The sequence below is a fragment of the Patagioenas fasciata genome, chromosome 4, assembly GCF_037038585.1.
Source record: "Patagioenas fasciata isolate bPatFas1 chromosome 4, bPatFas1.hap1, whole genome shotgun sequence".
Classification (NCBI taxonomy): Eukaryota; Metazoa; Chordata; class Aves; order Columbiformes; family Columbidae; genus Patagioenas; species Patagioenas fasciata.
The window spans coordinates 52940696-52961249 of NC_092523.1; the positions used below are offsets into that span (position 1 = coordinate 52940696).

General features: G+C 42.8%; 1 protein-coding gene across 35 annotated transcripts in view; it reads right to left on the reverse strand.

The window, feature by feature from the left end:
- The window catches only part of ADGRL3 (adhesion G protein-coupled receptor L3), a 384288-nt gene that overhangs the window by 42872 nt on the left and 320862 nt on the right, over positions 1-20554 (reverse strand). For 30 of the 35 annotated variants that reach the window (XM_071807883.1, XM_071807868.1, XM_071807857.1 and 27 more), the window contains 6 exons: positions 15461-15644; positions 14554-14676; positions 12993-13201; positions 12125-12301; positions 5466-5675; positions 4743-4963 (listed from right to left, as the gene is read on the reverse strand). In XM_071807883.1, the coding sequence (XP_071663984.1) occupies positions 4743-4963; positions 5466-5675; positions 12125-12301; positions 12993-13201; positions 14554-14676; positions 15461-15644 (1124 nt within the window). The remainder of the gene's footprint in view (positions 1-4742; positions 4964-5465; positions 5676-12124; positions 12302-12992; positions 13202-14553; positions 14677-15460; positions 15645-20554) is intronic. The other 5 variants (XM_071807860.1, XM_071807864.1, XM_071807867.1 and 2 more) reach the window with 1 other exon arrangement.

Below are 20554 nucleotides of genomic sequence, written 5' to 3' on the forward strand. Positions count from 1 at the left end.
GCTATCGCATGAAGTTGATTCATGGCCTATAACTAAATTATTAATCGCTTAATTTTGACCACATTTAATACTCCCCACATTTTTTAAGGCCCCTGGGAAATTACATTTCAATTCCTAGTTCATTCCAGGTGACAGGAAGATAAAACGGGAAGTGACTGGTTACAAGACACACAAATATAAATTCTAAGAAAGTTTCACACAATGTTTAAAATAATATATTCTTGTGTTTGCAATGCTTGCAAATCACAGCTATTTACATGCAGAGGACTGGGAAAGCATAAATCCACTCTTACATTAAACATCTGATGGAACTGCATAATTAGGTAAGTGACTGGAACTGCATACATGCATTTATCACGGTGGAAGAGATACAAATTCTCATCAATGATGGCTCTAGCACACATGCTGAATGTTTTTTCAGGTCTCGGCAGCCTGGAAGCTGTACCGATATTTGCGGTTGTACCGCTATTTGTCACCGATCAAAAGACGGTTGCTTCCACGACCATTACTCCTGAACTGCCTCTGCCACTCTGCATCCCAAATATTCACGTGACAGCATCAAAATCTTCATGCGAGTGGCAAACTGAGAGGTTTTCGGGGAGATTGTGGGGAAATCTGGTCCCCTCTGTAGCTGCTAAAGATGCAGGTGATTTAGATGCAGTTGGCAATGGACCAACACAAGTGACTAGAAACTAGCAGAGCCTGATTTCCTACAGAAAAAGTTTTATGTGACCATGACATCTGCGTTTCATCCATAATAACATCTGAATTGCCACCAGATATGACAAAGGAATAGAGGTTTCAAGGATAATGAAGACCCTGGAAAAAGTCCTCCCCACACCCCTAAAAGAAAGACGCCTAGACGGCAGCAGCTCACATATTACATGGTATTTCAGACTTTATACCTACTCCATCCCCTAGGAAAAAAAAAATAACTGGTACTTGTGCTTCAGCTGTCACATATAAATCAGGGAATAGGTAGCTGCACAACTTTTTTCTATTGATAATAAAAAGTGCTAGTGTGTGGGAAATGACTCAGGTGCTTCTTTTTTTTTGTTTTGTGTTTTGTTTTTTTCTTAAATGAAAACACTTTGAACTTTTTTTTTTTTTTTTTTGGCCAGTTTAACATCCAACAGATCCCCCAGCCCCTGCCGCACAGTGTATTTTAATTGCCAAGCAACTTGGTTTTCCTTCAGCAAGATGACCAAGCCAGCTCTTTGAAAGCGCAGCGAAGGGGAAAGACATAAGCCCTTTTTTTTCCACCTCTCTGCCTGCCTTAAAAAACGTGAATGTCATTTTTTTGTTTGTTTGAATAGAAAAATCACCTATCTATGAAACTCTGTATGACACTTGTTCTTGGGCAACTGTACAGGAAGCTGCAGGAATGACTCTAGATTTTTAAAAGCCTTCTTTTTTTTCTGGTCATCAGGAAAAGATGCAACTTTGAGCCAGTTCAAGTCATACCTCATTAAAAATGCAAACAAGCACCTAAAACATCAAAACATGGGCACCCTGCCAATTCCATTGCAGTGCTGTAAATTGCTAATCAGACAAGTCCCACACTGAGCTTTTTTTCTCCTTAAAAGACAAAAAAAAGAAAACCCACATGTGCAACGAGATGCATAAATGAGCTCCTGGAAACAAGGAAGCAATCAAGCAACTTGTTTGCCAAAGTTGCTAATCTTGGGCTGCATTATGAGTTGAGACTCCGCTCCTGTTTATCAAACAAGCCGAGTGGATAATACCAAAGCCCGCACATGTGGGCAATGTTGCTCCAAACCTCATGTCTTCTTCCAAAAAAATTCAGTGCTCCTACCAGTGCTTTCCTTTCCTTTTTAATTTCCTCTTTTGCCACAGTGACAAGCCCCTATATTCATATAAAGCTTTTCCCAAGTCGTAAAGACTACAAAGAGTTTGCTCTATTTCCTGCATGAAGAGAAATCAAATACTAAACTATCACTTGGTGTGCATGAAATATAAACAATAATAATAAGCTGCCATTGGACCATAAAATTTGAAGAGCCCTAAACATATTGTTGTGTTCAGGAGAGCTTAGTGGGTTTTTTTGTTTTGGTTCTTTTGATTGGTTGGTTTTTGTTTTGTTTGGGGTTTTGTTTGTTTTTTTATACACACACACACACACACAGAGCCTCCTAGTTTGGGTGCCATAAATATGTATGCACAAGACCTGTAATGTAAGTTCCAGTGTCTGCATCGCTCACATGTCTTTCTCCAAAGACTGAAAATAAAACAAGTTCAACAGAGCCACCCAAGACAGACCACATCGTTAGAGAAGCTATTTTCTGAGCAAGATTAAAATGCACAAAATGTTGGCGGCTGGTGGATGGACTCACAGGCTGCGTACGCACGGCGAGCTTGCATTTTGCTTTCTGACAGCCTGATTGCTTACCATGGATATTCTGCTTTAAAGCATAGCAAAAAGGGGAAAGAGAGCAGGGGGGAAAATAGATTCCTGGCACGATGAATTGGATCACCAGTGGAAGAATATACCTATGAGTACATTCTATAGAATACCCTGAGCCATTCGAAGTGTAGCTGCTTTTGAGCTGTGGCTCAGCAGACCTATCCCTTAAGAAACGGTCACTTGGAAGTTCACGTGAGCCTCACCAGAATCACTTCAGCAATGTTGGAGGACCCCGCTGTCTGCCACGGGGCTTCCTGGTTTGCATCTATACTTTAGGAATTACAAGGCGAGACACAACATTTCTGATTTATTGGGGTGAAAGGGCCAAACACAGCTCAGCTCGCTCACGTGAATAGTTCCAGCTGGCCTGAATGGGATGATGCTGCTCGGTTATAAAGGCAAATTATTTAGCCTAAATCTCCTAATATGGGTGGTTTGAACTGCTCTTAAACAACAAAAAAAAAACCAAACAACATTAAAAGGATCAGTGCCAAATCTTAGAATAATTAAGGGTAAGAGAGTATATTTACTGGGCAGCTACTCCAAAATGCCAATACTAATACAAGAACATGGGATGCTTCAGAAAATCACAAACACCAAGTGACAAGAAAGAACAAAGAAACCAACAACAAAAACCAAAACAACCCAACGAAAACAAACTAAAAAACCAAACAAAACTACAAACAAATAGAAATGAACAACCACTGTGTGGTCTGGGCAAGTGCTACAGGAGGGTTGGATTTAGAAAGGAGAAAGAAATCCAGAAATCCTCCATCGGGTGTCAAAGCAAATCATCCTGAGATGTATGAATGGTGGCAGCAAATGCCAGGCAAAAAACAAATAACACTAACAGCCCCATAAGTCCTGCTTAAACAAATGCAATAAATAATGGAGGGAGGCAAGTAATATATTCCAGAGGATGTTTTACAAAAGCTGGCAAAACTGAGCAACTTCTTGCAATCAAATTATGTATGCCTCGCATATAGTTCACTACAAATTCTAATCAGTTCTACTCTTCTAATAATATTACACAGAAAAATACATCATCATCCATCAACCAGATGGAGCATGATAGTTCTATAAAACATATTGTGTGTTTTTTATTTTCCACTATGAGAACGTGATAAAATTGTGCACTCTGGAATTGGAGATTATAAATGTTTTCAGCTCTGCAAATCTCTGTAAATATTTATTTGCAAAATATTGTATACACATGTTTAATCACTAAAAATACTACTTTATCCTGTGGGGAAGGAGAGTTTACTGGCACAGAATCAGGGGCATATAAGTCAATAAGTTTTTGAGGCAAAAATTTTGCATTTGGATTTAACAGAATACCAACTGCTGCCATAGCCTGACCTGACTTATGTTAAAAAAGAGCTTTAAAAACACCACCAGTTCATAGCTACGTATGTGTTCAGATTGAGCCCTTCAACCAGTTAAAATGACAGGGAGAAGGCAGTCTGACAAGGGAAAGAAAAAACAGTCAATAAAAACATATTGTTAGTGCTATTGTAACAAATCCCACAAAGAAAATCAAAGGCTTGCTTTTCTCTTAGTTTTCCATTAGACAGTGTTGCACAATCATCTGAATTATGCTTTGATATCAACTTCGGCTATGTTGAAACCAGTTCAGAATATTTGTAATGATAAATGGTGTAGCTGTTCTTATTTGCAGAGAGTCAAATGCACTCCACAGTCACTGCCTATTTTGCTTGTAGGATCTGTTAACATCATAGAACACTTAAAGAGGAAGAAGAAAGCAGTGGTTCATCATCCAAATGAGAAATACTCTTTGGGCAGAGAAGAAGATTGACCTTGCTGATACAGAACCAAGTTGAAACTTGGGACAGTTGATGGCAAGCAATGATGTGATAAAATTTTCCTTGAGAGATTTCCCCAAGAAAATACCTTTGCAAATCATTTCATAGAGGGGAATTCATCGCGTACCATCACAGACGGTGTTGGATATGCAGAGATAAGGCAAGGTTTGCCTCCTGGCTAAGCTCTGACTACACAAGCCTGCTTGGTGTCTAAGCTCTTAGAATCACTGAAGAGCTTGCATTGGAAAGGACCTTCTAAACTCATCCAGTCCAACTCCCTGCCATGGGCAGGGACATCTTCACCCAGATCAGGTTGCTCAGAGCCCTGTCCAGCCTGGCCTGGGATGTCTCCAGGGATGGGGCATCCACCACTGCTCTGGACAACCTGGGCCAGGGTTTTACCATCCTCAGTGTCAAAAATTTCTTCTCTTCCCTTCTTCCTCCCCTCTCCCATCACTCCTGCCTGGGTCTGAGCCATGCCAAGATCCACTCACACTTTGTCCGTGCCGTAGCTCCGGTAATCCACCGCCGCCGACACGGCCACGATCAGCGCTGGCATGCCGTAGCCGACCAAATAGAAATATTTCCTCCGGGAGTGTTCACTCTCGAAAACCTCCACCAGCATGATGTAGAGCTGCACGCCCTCCAGGAACATCCAGGTGAAAGCCGCCAGGAAGAAGAAGTGCAGGAGGGCAGCAAAGACAGCACAGGCGATCTGCAGGTGGATGTAGAAGAGTGAGGGAAGGTGTTTGTATTGTGCTGAATTAACGCAACAGTCAGGATTACCCTTAGTGGGAGGTTTAATGAGAATGAGGGAGTTCTTGTCTTCCCTTCTCCAGAGAATGAACTTTTTTTGTGCTTGGAAAATGTGTGTGAACTATTCTAAAATGGACACATCTCTGTATATGTAAATTACATTCAAAGACACAAAGGCAGGTATTTACACAATCTGGCAAATAAACATACAAAAATGTATAAACACATTTTTATGACTTGCTTAGTAAGCATACACACGTTATTTACAAATCCTGCACACCCAGCCTCTGAAATCACAGCAGGCACCAGCATTTGACTCCCAGTTTACAACCTGGGGCCAAGTCCTGTGAGGACTCAGGTGTGGAACCATGGCAGCGCTGGAATCCATCTCACTGCATGGCCAAACATCCCACCGAGGTGAGAGCCTGTGGTGGAAGCAGGAAGTGTTTTTTGACTCTTACCGGCTGGTCAGTCCTGTTGATGCCAATGAGGAAGAGGAGTTCGGCTACGAAGAGGCTGATGCACAAGTTCTTGTGGATGGTGTTGCGGTCGCTCTGCAGCCCCCGGAAGAAGCAGAAGGTGAAGATGCAGATCAGGAGGCAGACCAGGGAAAGCAGGATGCCAACCCACGTGATAAAGTCCAGGAGCAGGTCATGGACTGCATCGCTGTGCTGGAGATAAAACCAAAATAAAACAAATCAGTGACATGCTGCATGATTTCTAATCCATCCCAGACACAGTGAGGTTGCCTAAGACCCTTCCTCAAATCCCACTTACCAAGCTGTGGCACAATGGAATGGCAGCAAATAAAAAGAGTAAATGGACGTAGATTTGAAGCCTGCATCATGGAAGCTACAACCTGAAACAGATTCCAAAGCATCTGAAAAGCTGCACATGCCCTGAACAGACTCAGACCCCAAATTGTCCTAGAAACAATGATGCTGTTGTTGAAAGCACTGAGATGCCATAGCAAGTCTTTTGCAAACACAGCGACAGAGCTGACATGCAGTATAGAGAACCACTGAACACCATGATACAGGTGTAAAAATGTTCCACGCTAACAACCTCTTGGAGGTGACAACCACAGGTCCATTACAACAGTGAAAAAAACCAACTTCTTTAAATGTTCACAGAGTTGTATGGGCTTGGAGGTTTTGGACAGAAAGAGATTGCTTAAATGTCTTGTCTTTTTTATTTTTCACCAGGGAAGAAAAAATATAAATTTGATTTTTCTTTTTCAAACACTAGAGCTTTATTTTAAAACTCTTGGAAAGTCAGACTGATCCCTGGAATGCTACCCGGAAACAACAACAACAAAAAGACAGACTTACTAATGTGAATTTCCTTTTAAATTCACTCACTGGAAAGCAAGTGAGCCCCTGTGATGAACTCGTAACGAAGTTTTGTCCCGAAAGCCATGCAAACATGGCTGCTGCAGTGGCAAAGTTAGGCAACTCAGTGACAAATTTTTGACCACCTTCTTCAGGCCACCAAACTTGCCTGTAACTCCACAGGTTTCCACCAGATGCAGGGAGATCAGAGATATCATGACTGAGTAAAATGTAAATAAGAAATGAGAAACATAGGATGAGTCACGAAATGGAAAGATTGGCTGGAAATCTCTGGGCACCTTTCAAAGAGACCAGAGAGGCCTGAAAACCAGGTTTGTGGCTGTGTTATAAATAGTATTGCCATTCCCCTCCCCTGGCATTTTGATGACTTAGGCATTCCATAGGCTGGCAAATGCAAGAGTGTCACACTTCGAAAAGCCAAGACAAACTGGAAACATTTTCCTCCCCATGGAGGCAAAAAGCCTATGACAGACGGAGGGAAAAGGTGATTAATTTATCCATTTTCTTTGCCTGCCTGCCAACGATAAAGCCACATCAAATGTCAGGTCTTTTCCTGATATACACTCTGCTCTGTCAGCACCCACGAGAAACAAGTCAAACCTTTCAGCTCTTTGGCTTTATTGGGATGAGGGACAGGCATCAAACAATAACGGAAGATGGGGAGCGACCTTTCGCTCCATCTCTTCCACACTGGAAGTTGTGTCTCCAGGGAGAAGCGAGGGCTCCTTTCCTCAAACACTCATGTAACTCTTTCTGAGTATTTCCAATATTTAAGGCATGAGCGGTTGCAAGTCCAACCCCTCCAGATCCATTCATCCCACACAGGTGCATTCAGCTCACTCAGAAGCAGCCAATGGCTCAGATGCATCTACCCCAAGACAAAGTCACCCTGGTACAGGGAAGGCTCTCCGAGGGTTTCTTCCCATATCTCTATCACGAAACCATCGCTCTGCTGAATTTAAGATGCAACGTAGAAATTTGAACTGGTTTTGCTCCTGAAGAGGTTCACGGTCCAACGCATGAAGCTCACCATGCTTAGCAAGCAACACAAACTTCATTGCTGTATTATTATTATCATCACTCTTACTGTTCTTCTTTTTAATATTAATTGTAATGATAATGCTGATTTTATGTACATAATACCCATCCCTGGAGTGCTGGGAAACAACCATAAAAACAACCTCTCCATCATTACAACCTCTTTCTGCAAACTCTACAAACTCACAAAAGAACAAACAAAAAGGAATAATAGCAATAAAGTGAGAACAAGAGCAATTTAAAAACACCTCAGGGGACAAAAAATATGAATTTGTAGCTTTTCTAGTGAAGTCGAAGAGAAGTGAACTGGATTTTGAATGCTGGGTATGTTTGATCCTGTTCAGGATGCCTGATTTCAGGTGTCAGGCACAGTCAGACCTTTTACACCAGCAAGACCAACAAAACGGAATTTTTGCCTTTTGCTGGAGACTGAAACTTGTGCTGCCAAACAGCATAATATTGGAAAAGGAGGAATCGTGCTCACCACTCCTTGGTTAGTGCCAGTGTTGGGTTAGCAGTTGGACTCAATGACCTTGAGGGTCTCTTCCAACCTAAATGATTCCATGATTCTAAGACCAGTGCTACATGGCTCAGCAAGCAAACCACTGAGTTTTGTTACTGCTAAAGCTAGGCTGGCTAGCTTTATAGTTAAGTTGACCTTCGGATTATTTTCAGCACAGGAACAACTTATTGAGTAATTGCAAGAAATGAAATAATCCACATCAATGAAAAGGTTTCTAAAGGAATTACATTTACTATTGGGACCCAAAAGCTCAGTGAAAGAATTCCCTGGCTTTGGAATAAAGCTCTGCTTTTGCTCTGGTGGGGCTGAGGAGAAGAAAACTGTGCAGGAGGAGATGGAGGAGCTCTGGTAGCAACCACGGCAGGGTGAGCAGGCAGCCAAGATACTCTCTGGGCTGGGAAATCAGTGAGCAGCTCTGGTAGCACCAGCACGCCAGTGCTGAGCTAATAAAAACAAATCCCAGTGAATGGCAGCTTATGACAGAACGGCTCTCCCTGAGATGAACAGTCATTTCCTCTGTTATTAAAAACATCAGTAGAAGAAAACAGCAGCCAAAGCGAGCTGCCAGTGGCAAAGGACACATTCCTTTGCCTAATCTGTCCCTCCAGGAACAGAAAGAGTAATATGTTTGGGGGTGGAAGAATAAGCACGCAGTAAATAAAACCATGGTGTCATGGACTTGCTCAGATTCGACCGCTCGGTGGCCAGTGGGAGCTGGCAGCATGCACTGGGCTGGGCAGGGACCCAAGTGGGACAGGTCTGAACTCCTGCGTGTTGCTGATGCTGCTCTATGGATTCGTAGCTGTCTCTGCCCTTTTTCCCTAGTGTTGAGAGAGGATTACTGCTATGACCTGGCTGTCAGGCTTTGTGGCTACGTGCAAAGGGCGACTTGAGAAGCAAACGGGCACCATCAGGACCTAACCCAGCAATAACGAGAACTTGATTCCCACTTAAAGCCCTGTGTGGGCCATACAGCCCATCTCCTCCACCTTTGCTGTCCGCAGCAAGATGAAGGCCTCACGAAACAGAAGAAATTGAGATGTAATTTTTTTTTTTTTTTCAAATTAACCCCCTTGATGCTACAAAATCATTCATCTTGCAAAATCCATCCTGTAGCGCTTTTAGTGATTTAATTCTGCAGTTTTTGTTTTTGCAATCCTGCACCCACTTCTGCTTCCATTTGCTGCTGCTGTATCTCACAAGTGCTAATATATGGCTAAACCAGCACTGTGGTAACTTCAGCTTGCTCTTTATATCCCAAATGACTGTATTGCTTTAGGCAATGGACCACTGCATTCCATTTAGACTTAATACATTTTTATTCCTTTCTCTCCTCAGCTTGCCTTACGCTTCTCTTCCCCAAATAATTAGCATGGTGTTATGTGCATGTGGTCTAGAATAACACCTGAAAGCTTCCGATTAACTGCTACAGTTAAAACACCTTTCCTTTCCCGCTGCCCTTTCTCTCTTGTTTTATTTATTTATCTGTTTTTAAAAGAAGAGTAAGCTCTGGTATCCACTACACACTGATAAGCAGTATTTATCTACCCCGAGGTACCTTTGATCGGTCTGTTTTGGGTGAGTTTTTTTAATTGCATTTTCTCACCAGCACTGAACTTGTTTTCTGGCTGCATATTTTTCCCATGGTACATTTACAATGTATCTGCTATAATTATTACGATGCAAAGTGGAAGTTTATATGAAAAACAGCTTGCAAATTTTGAATAATTTTTCAGCTATTACATATGTAGAATGGCTGATTTAACAACGAGCTTTGTCCCATAGCATGGGACCACTATGCTTTTATAGCATTAAAGGGTCATAGTGCATATCTTACCAACACAAACAACAGATTGATATTTAACATAGATTTCACCTATATTAAACATATCTCATAATTTAACAAAGTATCTATAAGAATGGAATAATCTTCTCATAACACAGGACAAATGCATTTCTTAGCTGATGAAAATGGCCATTTGTTTTCAGGTCTTAAAATCTCTCTCCAAAGGAAGATTCTCATTTTACATGTTAAATTGTCTGAAAAGGCAACGAACGCTGTGGGTCTGTAAGGTCAACCCTGGCCAGGAGGATGCATCAGCTCCCAGGTCTCTATGTTCCTGTTGTCCTCTATTTACCCCACTGAAACACACAGGTGAATAAAAAACACTGGCCCAGCTAATTTCAAGAGGTAGAAAGCAGCTTCAGATTGATTAAAATCTCCTCCTCTTCATCAGATACCGTCCTATTAAGACTGGAAATTATTCCCGGCAACTTCTGCTCTTGAAGCGCACAAATAAATGCCTGCTGCCATGGTCATCCAATGTCATTTTCTGCCCCTTAGGACAAAGACATATTGCCATTTCACGCTAGAGAGTCAGAGGGCCATCAATCACCTCCTCAATGGCACTACCTTCCAGCTCCGCCTTGCCGCATATGCGCTACTAATAATTAAATCCTAGATTGTAGCTTGCCGAGCAGCCACCGAGGTCTCCTCCTGAGAACACGCTCTTTTGCCGTGCAACCAGGGAGCGAGATTGTTTGGAGTCAGAAGTGGCACTTGTCAAATTGGGGCTGGCTTCTGATGGAGGAGCACAACTCCCAACATCTGCTCGCCGTGACACGTAGTGTTCAGTTTCATTAGGCAGGGTGCTGCAGATACTCATTACGGCAAAGGATGCTCCCTACTGATCCCAAAATCCAACAAACCAAAGTCAGTCAGCTACAAATCTCAATTACAGGAAAAGACTGTTATTGTTGCCAAAACTGTTAACCCAACACTGCCAAGTCCAACACTAAACCATCTCCATCAGAACCTCATCTCCACATCTATTCAACCCCTCCAGGGACGGTGACTCCACCACTCCCCTGGGCAGCCTGTTCCAATACCCAACAACCCTTTCCAGGAAGAAATTGCTTCCAATATCCAATCTAAATCTCCCCTGGTCCAACTTCAGGTTGTTTCTTCTCATCCTATCATTTGCTACTTGGGAGAAGAGACGAACAGATAAGTCATCCTGCAGTAGCAGCACATCTCTCCTGCTGGACCCAGCTGTTGTTGCAAATGAGCTGCCAGACTCCCATTTCTTTGTTTGCAGAGCTTTGGTCATGCATGGCAGTGCTTGAACATATATTTTCATTGTGGCTCTTCACATTCCTCTTCAGATTATCAAGTGAAACAAAAATACACAAAAGAGTGACATTGGAAAACTATTTAAGAAAAGCTCATTTGATGCCATAACAGCTTTTGTGGTTATGCAGTCATGGAAGTAGCTCTGCAATGTCCTGCCTGCACAGAGGAGACCAGATCTGTAGTTCAGAGCCACGGGTTCTGCTCCAGTGTCAGGCACATGAAATGGATACACTGCAACGCAGAAAATCACAAGCCTGAAGTCTTCTGGCCATCAGAAGACTCTTCTTTCTACAGCAGCTGAGGCTGTTCTCACCCAATGGTAGCTCAGGCAATGGAGGACCATCCAGTCATTCTCCAAATCTTGATTTAAAAATCCCAAATGTGCACTTCACTCCCCAGGCTACCATGAGGAATGTCTACTTTCAGAAGTTAACTTCTTTTGCTCCAGTGGGGATAGGCACGGGGGAAACCAGAATGTAGGCAAGGGAACTGGTTGGTCATGTACTGGCCTTGGGCAGATGTCCAGTTGCTTCTTGAACACTATCAGGTTAGGGGCTGTGACACTGCCCTGAGGAGCCTGTTCCAGTGCTTCACCACCCTCTGGGCGAAGAACCTTTTCCTAATGTCCAACATGAACCTCCCCTGGCACATCTTCCTGCCATTCCCTTGGGTTCTGTCATTGCTGCCCATCCTCCCCTTGTAAGGAAGCTGTAGTCGCCACGAGGTGGCCCCCTCAGTCTCCTCTTCTCCAGGTTGAACAAACCCAGTGACTTTAGCAGCTCCTCATAAAGCTTCTCCTCCAAACCCTTCACCAACTTTGTGGCCCTATGTTTTGCACCGGTAAGCAAAAGATGTGGTAACAGCTAATTTTGCTCACTTGTCATCCTCAACTCAGAGCTCCTGACGTCAGACGCTCAACCTAAGCTTTGCATCAGTGTGACTATCTCCTGGTTCGCCACAAAGTAGAAGGAACCTTGACACCACATGGCTTCCATCATTACAGAGTTACTGTCACACAGCAATTTCCCTCCTCGGTTCTCATTTGCAATAACAAACCAGCGTTGCAATGCCTACCTTAACTTCCACGTGTGCCATCAGGACAGCAAAGTTGGTGAGGTGATTGCAGGAGCATGTGGTGTGGGTCTTGTTTGTTGTCAGGAGGCGGCAGCCCTGGGTGGACCAATACCCCGTCATCGTACGCTTTGTATAGCTCCAGAATGAACAGTTGGGGTTGAAATTTTCTTCTGACTGCTGCAGAGAAGAAATGAATAAATGCAGTAAAAATGACAGGGTTTCAGCACTTCCTAAACGTGCTGTTTTTTTTTCCAGAGGCACTTGGTAACTCTCAACCTTTAATTTTAGATAAACAATCCGCAGTAGTTTACACATGAAGTATTACTTGCCGATACCAGGGTAAGTTAGATTGTCATTGCTCTCTTTGCTAATGCAAACTTACTTCTTTGTTCTTGATTAATTTCAGCCATAGACTAAATCCAGCTCTTCAAACCCAGATTGCTTCATTTGCATTGCAGAGTAGATAAACTAATTACTTTGAGCAATCAACTTTTGCAATGACTGTGCTTGGCTAACAGGAGGACTAGCTGTCCTCTTTCACTGTAATTCCACTCTCCTCTAATATCCCCTGCCACCATGATAAAATAATATTATGGTACATTTTAATACATTGGTAGTTTTTTTTAATTACAGAATGACATGTGTCAGCAACTGAGAGATGGGCTTCAGCTACGCGGAGATTCTCTCTTCACTTTTATTAATGCAATGCAAAAAAGATGCTCTCCATATATAATACCAACTGCAAAGGAACACATTTATAATTTAAAATCTAATCAAGGACTGCTGAGGACCTCACACCAGCCAACTTTTGCGTCACTTTGTTTTAGAAACTGGAAAAAAAATAGAAGTGCTTTTCAAACTCACTCACCTTGATGTGCTTGACTGTAAAGACCACAGGATCAGCCAGGTAAACCTTATTGCTGAATTCTTTGTTTATTGCTGCCGTGATGACCGGAGAGTTGACAATGACAGAGTGATTAGTTGACATTGCTTCTGTTCCCAACTTCATGCTGGCATTCTCCGTGGAGAGATAGGTGCCCAGGTTGTTGTACAACACAAACGCCACCCTGATTTCACCTACAAGAGCCGTAAGAGGTCAGATATCCAGGTGAACGCATCGGGTTTTGTTCTAGATGAGAAATCTCTGAACCATCTTTAAAACTTCTCTGAGAAAGTGTGAAAGGATCCAGATGTGGCATACAAAAACACATCTTCTCCTGCCAATCTGGTGCAACCTCCATTAATAAATTAAGAGCACCTCAGAAAAAGAGTGAGGGCAAATCTAGGGGAAAGAATCCCAAACTTTGCAACACAATTCCAGTCTCAAAAGAAGAGCAAAACAGAAATTATGTTAAAAATATGTACTTATTTTCTTAATTTGCCAGTCAGATATCCCCTCTTCCTCAAAAATCCTCACCATTAGTAAGCCTGCAGAAAATACAGGCTACCAGCCAACTGTTTTTTAACTGAAACCATCCAGTTCGCCTTCTGTTTTGCACATTATTTCACAGGCTATAAATAAGAATTGAACATGATCAGTTTGCCTTTATATATGTATCAGCTGTGGGGAGGTTTTATGTTTGTTTCTTTCTATAGGAATCACTCTCTTCAAATCCTACATGCAAAGGTACCAAATGCCATCGAGGAAGCTAAGGGCAAAACTCTCTTTCTGAATCACCGGACCAAACTTTTCTCTTTACAGCTGTCAGAAATTTGAGCAGTTTTAATGCAACCGTAACCCTGTTCTATCACTCTCTGTTTTGCCAGGTTAAATTTTAAAGGAACTCAGAAATAGAAACATGTCAGGCCTGTTAGTAGAAAGCCCGTCAGTTTGAAGCTGAGGCTATGGCGGAGCTGTAGACATCAACAACTGCATCTGCTCAAATTCCTGGGCTGGAAATAAATAGCTTGGCAGCGCAAAGCCTGTTGACATAGAACATCATCTTTAATTTATGCTGTATCAAGAGGTTCATAAGCTTCAGAGAGAAAGGCACTGAAGATGTAAACTCGTAACAGTTAATCAACCTTTTTCTGCCCTGTTGACACATTACTAATATTTCCTCGTTTTGTTTCTTCCCCCTTTGCATTTCAGATATTTGTATGGTGCCCCACTGTGAAGCAGTTTACTCAATCGAGCCTCTTACCCCATCTAAGATTCCTACTGCAGACAACAGCAGTTAAAAGCTGGGCTCAGAAGCCACACCACTTCGGGATCTGATGCATTTTTACCAGCACGTAATACTTTTGAAGGCTTTGAGTCACTTCGCAATACAATATATTCCCCTTCAGCCAATTTAGCTTGCAGTCAAGGGCATGAGCAACTGAGCTACTGTTTAAACACGAACACTAATACTGTTCTTACAACGGGCTAAACACAAAATAATGCCTAAAAGACAACTGACTCGTGAGGCTGGAGGTGCTGGACCTACCATTTCGACCATTTTGTTTCAAGGTGTTTGCTGACAGCTGAATGGAGCTCCCATGGCCCATATTCTGAGGAAACTTCAGATCCTCCAGGTTCCCATCTGTGCTCAGTCTCGCAACTTCCAGTTCTGTTTGCAAGAGAGACTGACACTAAGAAAAATCTCTGCTGAAATAATCTCCAACATGATACTTCAAAGCTACAGAATGGTGTTCCAGATCATTTGAGAGCAGGGGAATCAACTTAATGTTTCATGCTAGACTCTCTTTGGGCTCTTACTTCTTTTTAAATCTTTGCCCTGAAGAAGTTATAAATTTAATAATAAAAAAAGGCAAATAAATTCTACTCTCTGTGGATGACAAAAGACAATCAGTTCTTGTAAACATGAACCTCAGGATATTAAGGACTATGCTTAAAATGAAAATCTGAAAACTCTAGTCCTTTGCCACTGGCGATTGGTACTTTCTGTAAATGTCATCAGTGCTCAGGATCTGTATTCATAGAAAGTTTTTCTCATTTTACGTATGCACAGTGGGAGTGCTGGTGCTTTCCATCATGCTTGTTTTTTAATTAAAATCAACAATCAGCCAAATCAAGACATAAGTTTGTATGAAATGAAACACACTCGCATTGCAATGAACAATCTCCCTGCGAAGCAGTGCTCTCATTGCTCTAGCGCAGGTTTTGCCTTCAAAGCTAAGACTAATCAAGGCAGGTTAGGTGCTTGTTTTCTGTATGATTCCAAGGGTAGAGAGATGCCTTATTCCTTCAGGCTCTTTCTGAGAGACTTCTAAGTCTTTTGGACAAAAGATCAAGACATCTAACAAATTGCTTTTCTAGGGGCCAAGATTAAATCCAGGTTTCCCAGCCTTTCCCTCTGGCTGCTCTGGGGAGTTATGGGATCTGATCCTTACGAATGTTGTCGGTGTTTTCCCGGACAATGTCAGTCTTCAGCAGGTTATCGGCCAGCACAAAGGCACTGTCCTCCACCGTGTCCAGTAATTTGGTGGCTGCGCGTTGCTGTTCGCTTGCGTTCAGGTCCCGCCAGGCATTCAGAGCCTGTGGCTGCAGGAGGTTGTTCACCGTTTCCACCATGGCCTGCAAGGGGACAGAGTGATAAAGGGCTCTTGGAGAACCTCAAGCACCAGAGACCTGTGACACATGCTTGGTCCCCTCCGCCACACACATCAAGTTACATGGACAGGACAGCATCTCGTTTCCCCACCCATCAGGGCAGCCTGCAATGAAGCTAAGCATCATTTATCCTCTCAGATATTGGAAATATCGAGTTTATTCTAAAGGCAGGCTGGGAACAGCATTTTTCTGCTTCTATGATCAGCAGCTCTGGGCTTGGAATAAGAAGGAACTAAGGATAGGTGTGGGGAGATGAGGAAATTGTTGAGGAACGATGCAGGAAAACAAATTTCAACACTCATCAGTGAAGCAGGTTGCAGCTACCTGCAGCACTAGAATTCAGGAGTTACGGCGGGGGCACCCAATTTAGCATCTACAAGGGCTAATGTTTCCCACCACATAACCTCTGGCCATGAATACACAGAGTTAGTTCATCTGGAGAAGCAGCAGGTAGCCATTGAGATGTAGAGAAAACACTCCATTTCAAACAGCTCCATTCAGGAAGGAGTCAGCTCTGTGGTAACAACTCCGGTCCCTCCTGCCAGGCACCTACTGCCCCAGGCTGCAGCGCACAAAGAGCTCTCCTGTGGAGAACTTCCCATGGGTTCATCTGGATGTGCATCCAGGATCACCTGGAACACGTTCTGACCTCAAAATTGCTAAATTACAGCAGTAGGGCCTACCTAAACCTGAAGGTTTCCCTCAACCTAAAACCCCTGCTTAGTTACTAACCACAGATGACTCAACTACCTTCAGTTAACACGTTTTTAATGAGACTCTCCACACCCGTTGGTAGAACCAACTGTACAGAGGAGATGAGGAACAAAAAAAACCCCACTCCTGAGAGTGTTTCTAAATCCATCTGTACAATGTGATGTGTAAAAAGAAGATACGCTACAAAAGGACAAGGGATGATAGGTTTAAACTAAAAGAGGGGACATTCAGGTTGGACATGAGGAAGAAATTTTTGACCCTGAGGGTGGTGAGACCCTCGCCCAGGTTGCCCAGAGAGGTGGTGGATGCCCCATCCATGGAGACATCCCAGGCCTGGCTGGACGGGGCTCTGAGCAACCTGATCTGGGTGAGGATGTCCCTGCTCATGGCCAGGGGGTTGGACTGGATGAGCTTAGAAGGGCCCTCCAACCCAAACCATTGATTTCCCCTCCCCGGTAGCTACTGCCCCGGTCCATTGATTAACACACAACATTCCTCTTGAGCCTCACAGTTTGGTTTCTCAAATTCTGCAGTAACCCACAGTTCAACTAACAAAGCAAACTGAAAGGACTGAAAATCTCCTCCTCTGCAAAAGTCTTTTTGCTGTTAAGTCTTCATGATCCAGGACTGGAATTGCTTTCTCATTTGCTGCTAAGTGGAACTTTTTACCCATAAATAAATTTCTTCAACTGATTATTAAACTGATTTTCCTAAATAGTCTAAAACTCACCGTAACACATTTAGCATGTGCACACGAAAAGCTGGTTAACCTCAATAGCCAATAAGAAATACTCAAAACACATAGCATTTAAGTGTGGGGCTTTTTGTGTTTTAAAGTCTGGAAGCCTGATCCTTGTAGCTCCTTAATAAAATTCTTCAGTTTACTTTTGTAGTTTTTCTCTTCATGGGCAAAAAGGTGTTATTCTTTCCCAGTGACCAAAAAGCTTGACTCAACGTGGTGTTTTCTTGCATAGAAAATGGGGATTTTTCTCCCCATTTAATTCTATTAGACTACCATTTTGCCTTACTTCTGTTTAGCTCAGCTACTAATGGTGTCTTTAAATCTCAGCGAAAACACCACCTCGAATACTTTTATCAATATCTGAACAGTGGAAAGAGACTTTGTGGCAGATCCAGCTTCTGGCTCTGGATAGAAAGGTAACACCTGTTTGCCAAAACATGAAACAGATGCTGAAATATTTGCGTTACAGTGAAACATCTGCTGCAAAGATTTTTCCCCAGATTTTTTTTTTTTTTTAAATGTTTGGACATGCAAGATTTGATGGGGAACACCAAATAGTCCTAATGTGCTGCCTCCAGCACAATGTGTGCTCCCCACCCCTTGGTGAGCATCCTCTGGACATGACTCACCTAAAACCAGCCACTTGATGTCACTCTGGATGCGGGGCTTGATGCAAAGCCTCCAGAAACATTTCCAAGGACTTTGGGTCAGGTCCCTAGCACAGATAGGAGCAAAGCCGGTAGGCTATCTTTGTTGGTATGACATCCGAGATGAATTTAGCCCATAGCTTTTCCCAGAGGGTCACTTCTCTCACCTGCCTCGGTGCATTAATCAAGCGCTCCCGCATTATATTTCAGAGCGTGGCACCTCATTACAGCTGAGTGCTGTGGGTTGAAGCCAAGGAGATGAGGTACTAATGAAATGTTTGTGTTTTGGACAGGAGCTGAGGTAGGTGTTTAAATGAAACAAAACAGCTGTTAAAGCAACCACGTCTCTCGAGAGGGAGATGCCAACTGGGAAAAGCTGGGCAGGGAACTGCAGGAAGGCAGGAACACGGGACAAGGATGAGACTATGCCTTTGATTTTAAGCCAAGCTGTTGTGGTTTAGGTGGGTTTGGCACCTGCTCTGGTTGCTTTGTGGTCTGCTGAAGCTCCACAGAAGAAGCAGCAGTGCCAATCTCTCAGTAAAGCATCTCCATGACCAACAGAACGAAGGTTAAGAGGACTTTTGAAATGAAGAAGGCATGAGATCAGTGAGCTGATGGTGGGCTTGGTTTTACCTGAGACCCTTGGTGATCCTGCTAAAGCTAGGGACTCTCAGAATGAGCTAGGGAAGGTCTGACCTAGTTTGATCCCACCTCATGCAGCCAAGGCAGGCACCCAGACACTCTCTAGTTTCTCTCCACACTAAAAGCAGAAGTACCTGCAGCAAGTATCATCCCCATCTAGGTGCCTAAATTAATTAATCCTGTCCCTGAAGGACCCAACACACATGAAAAGGTCAGATGAAAGGTCCGCTGAGTCGAATATACTCTCTCCAGCAGTGGCTACAGCTGGACATCGAAAGAAGAGCAAGAATGCACTGAGTACAGAAGACAAATCCCATGATAGTGATCCCCTTCGTTATGCAGTTATACAGCACCACAGTTTGTGCATTCAGTGTAAATAAATGTTGATAAATTGCAGAGGGAGATTTTTTTCCCAAATACAGGCATATGCTCATGGCTTCTTGTTTTCATTCCAAGGTTGCAAAACAGAAATGAAATGTAAACATTCCTTCTCAGACACAAATTGGTAGTAAAAGATGCACTGTCAAAAGGTAACTAATTAGCAGCCTTACGGTAATTATATATTACCAAAAGACTGATTGTACATATCCCACTGATTTCCATAAAACTGAATTTTACTTGTTCATTTATTTTTCTCTTCTCCGCCTCTAGAAATGTCTGGTGAGAATATCTGGCTATGTGACACACAGTTTAAACCTAGAAGGGAGTCTATATCCAGTGATACTGCACCCATTTATTTACCTCTCACAGTACCGACATCCAAGGCGCTGCTCCCTGGCAAAAGCAGATGCTGTGATGTAGAATCTGTCTTTAATTGGGAATTGACACTGGAAATCGCTAAGATGTTTGACCTACTCATCTCATTGCCAAACTGGGGACCAGTCCACATTGTGCCATGACATTTAAGCGCAGCCACCCTAACCTTGGAAAACGAGCAGCTCTCCTGGAGTTAGGACGTTTCTCAAACTTTATTGTTCATTTTGAACTCTTGCTGAGCAGCTGATAGAAGGGTAATTTTCAAATATGTAGTTTGTTCTTGCTTACAAGTAAACAGAACACATTGTATACATTATTTGCATGGAACCTAAGTCCACGTCTTACCTCCTATAGCAGTGGCCCAGGGCATTAAAGCACCGCTTCTGCAATGACATCTCTCCTTAAAATATCTGCATTTTATAACTTTTAAAGCCCCATCTTATACTGCTAACACTTGTCTTCCTTGATCTCATTGGAATATTTGATGCAAGGTGCTTTCCAAAATTAGGATAGGAGGAGCGACAGTAGCAAAGCTGTGGTTTGCACACTTAGACTAAAACCAACGAAGCATTGCTTGTGATCTGAGGTTCTGGGTATTGCTATCCCACTTTTTAAGGTTTGAGATTTTACAGCAAATGAGTGGAGGAAAAAAGAAAGCACAAGAAGCCTTTCAGGTCCCCAGTGTGCAGTGAAAAGTAAAAATCTGTCAGAGGGTAGATGCACTGAGATGTGGATATGGTTCAATCATCACAATGTTACCCTCATTTTTCCTTTTTCCTATTGGAAAGCAGCAGTACTTTAGAAAAGCTTACCTACTTCCTTGCTTGAGAACAGCTGTTTTTATTCTGTATTCACATGGAATGTTAAAACAAACCCTCTTCTTACACCATCAATATTTGCAAGCCTCCAAACTAATTGAGTTAAAGGCACAATCGATCCCATTGATGGCAAATTCTGCTGGAAGTTGTATGATTCTTGCCTCTGGCCAGAAGCAACAGTACAAGAGAAACTGTCATTGACTCTGAGTGTACCTGGTGCAGCCAGAACAGGCTTTTTGAAGAAGAGGATGGGGATGAAATCATGCATGTGGGCATGCAAGGTGCTGCTCTGGTAAGGTTATTACATGAAAAAGGAAATAACATGTCTTTTTATTGTGGACAATGAATGGCACCTCAATCCCCTTACACAGGGGTCACCAATCAAATGGTCACCTGCTCTGTGAGACTTGGAGCAATAACAGACGCACGCCTTATTTCTTCAGCTTCCTAAACAAAGAAAATGTCATTTTGGTTAAATGATGGCAGTAAATCCTGTTTCTTAGATGAGAAGTGCCTTCCAATCTGTCTGACAAGGTTCTTCACTCTTGGATAGTT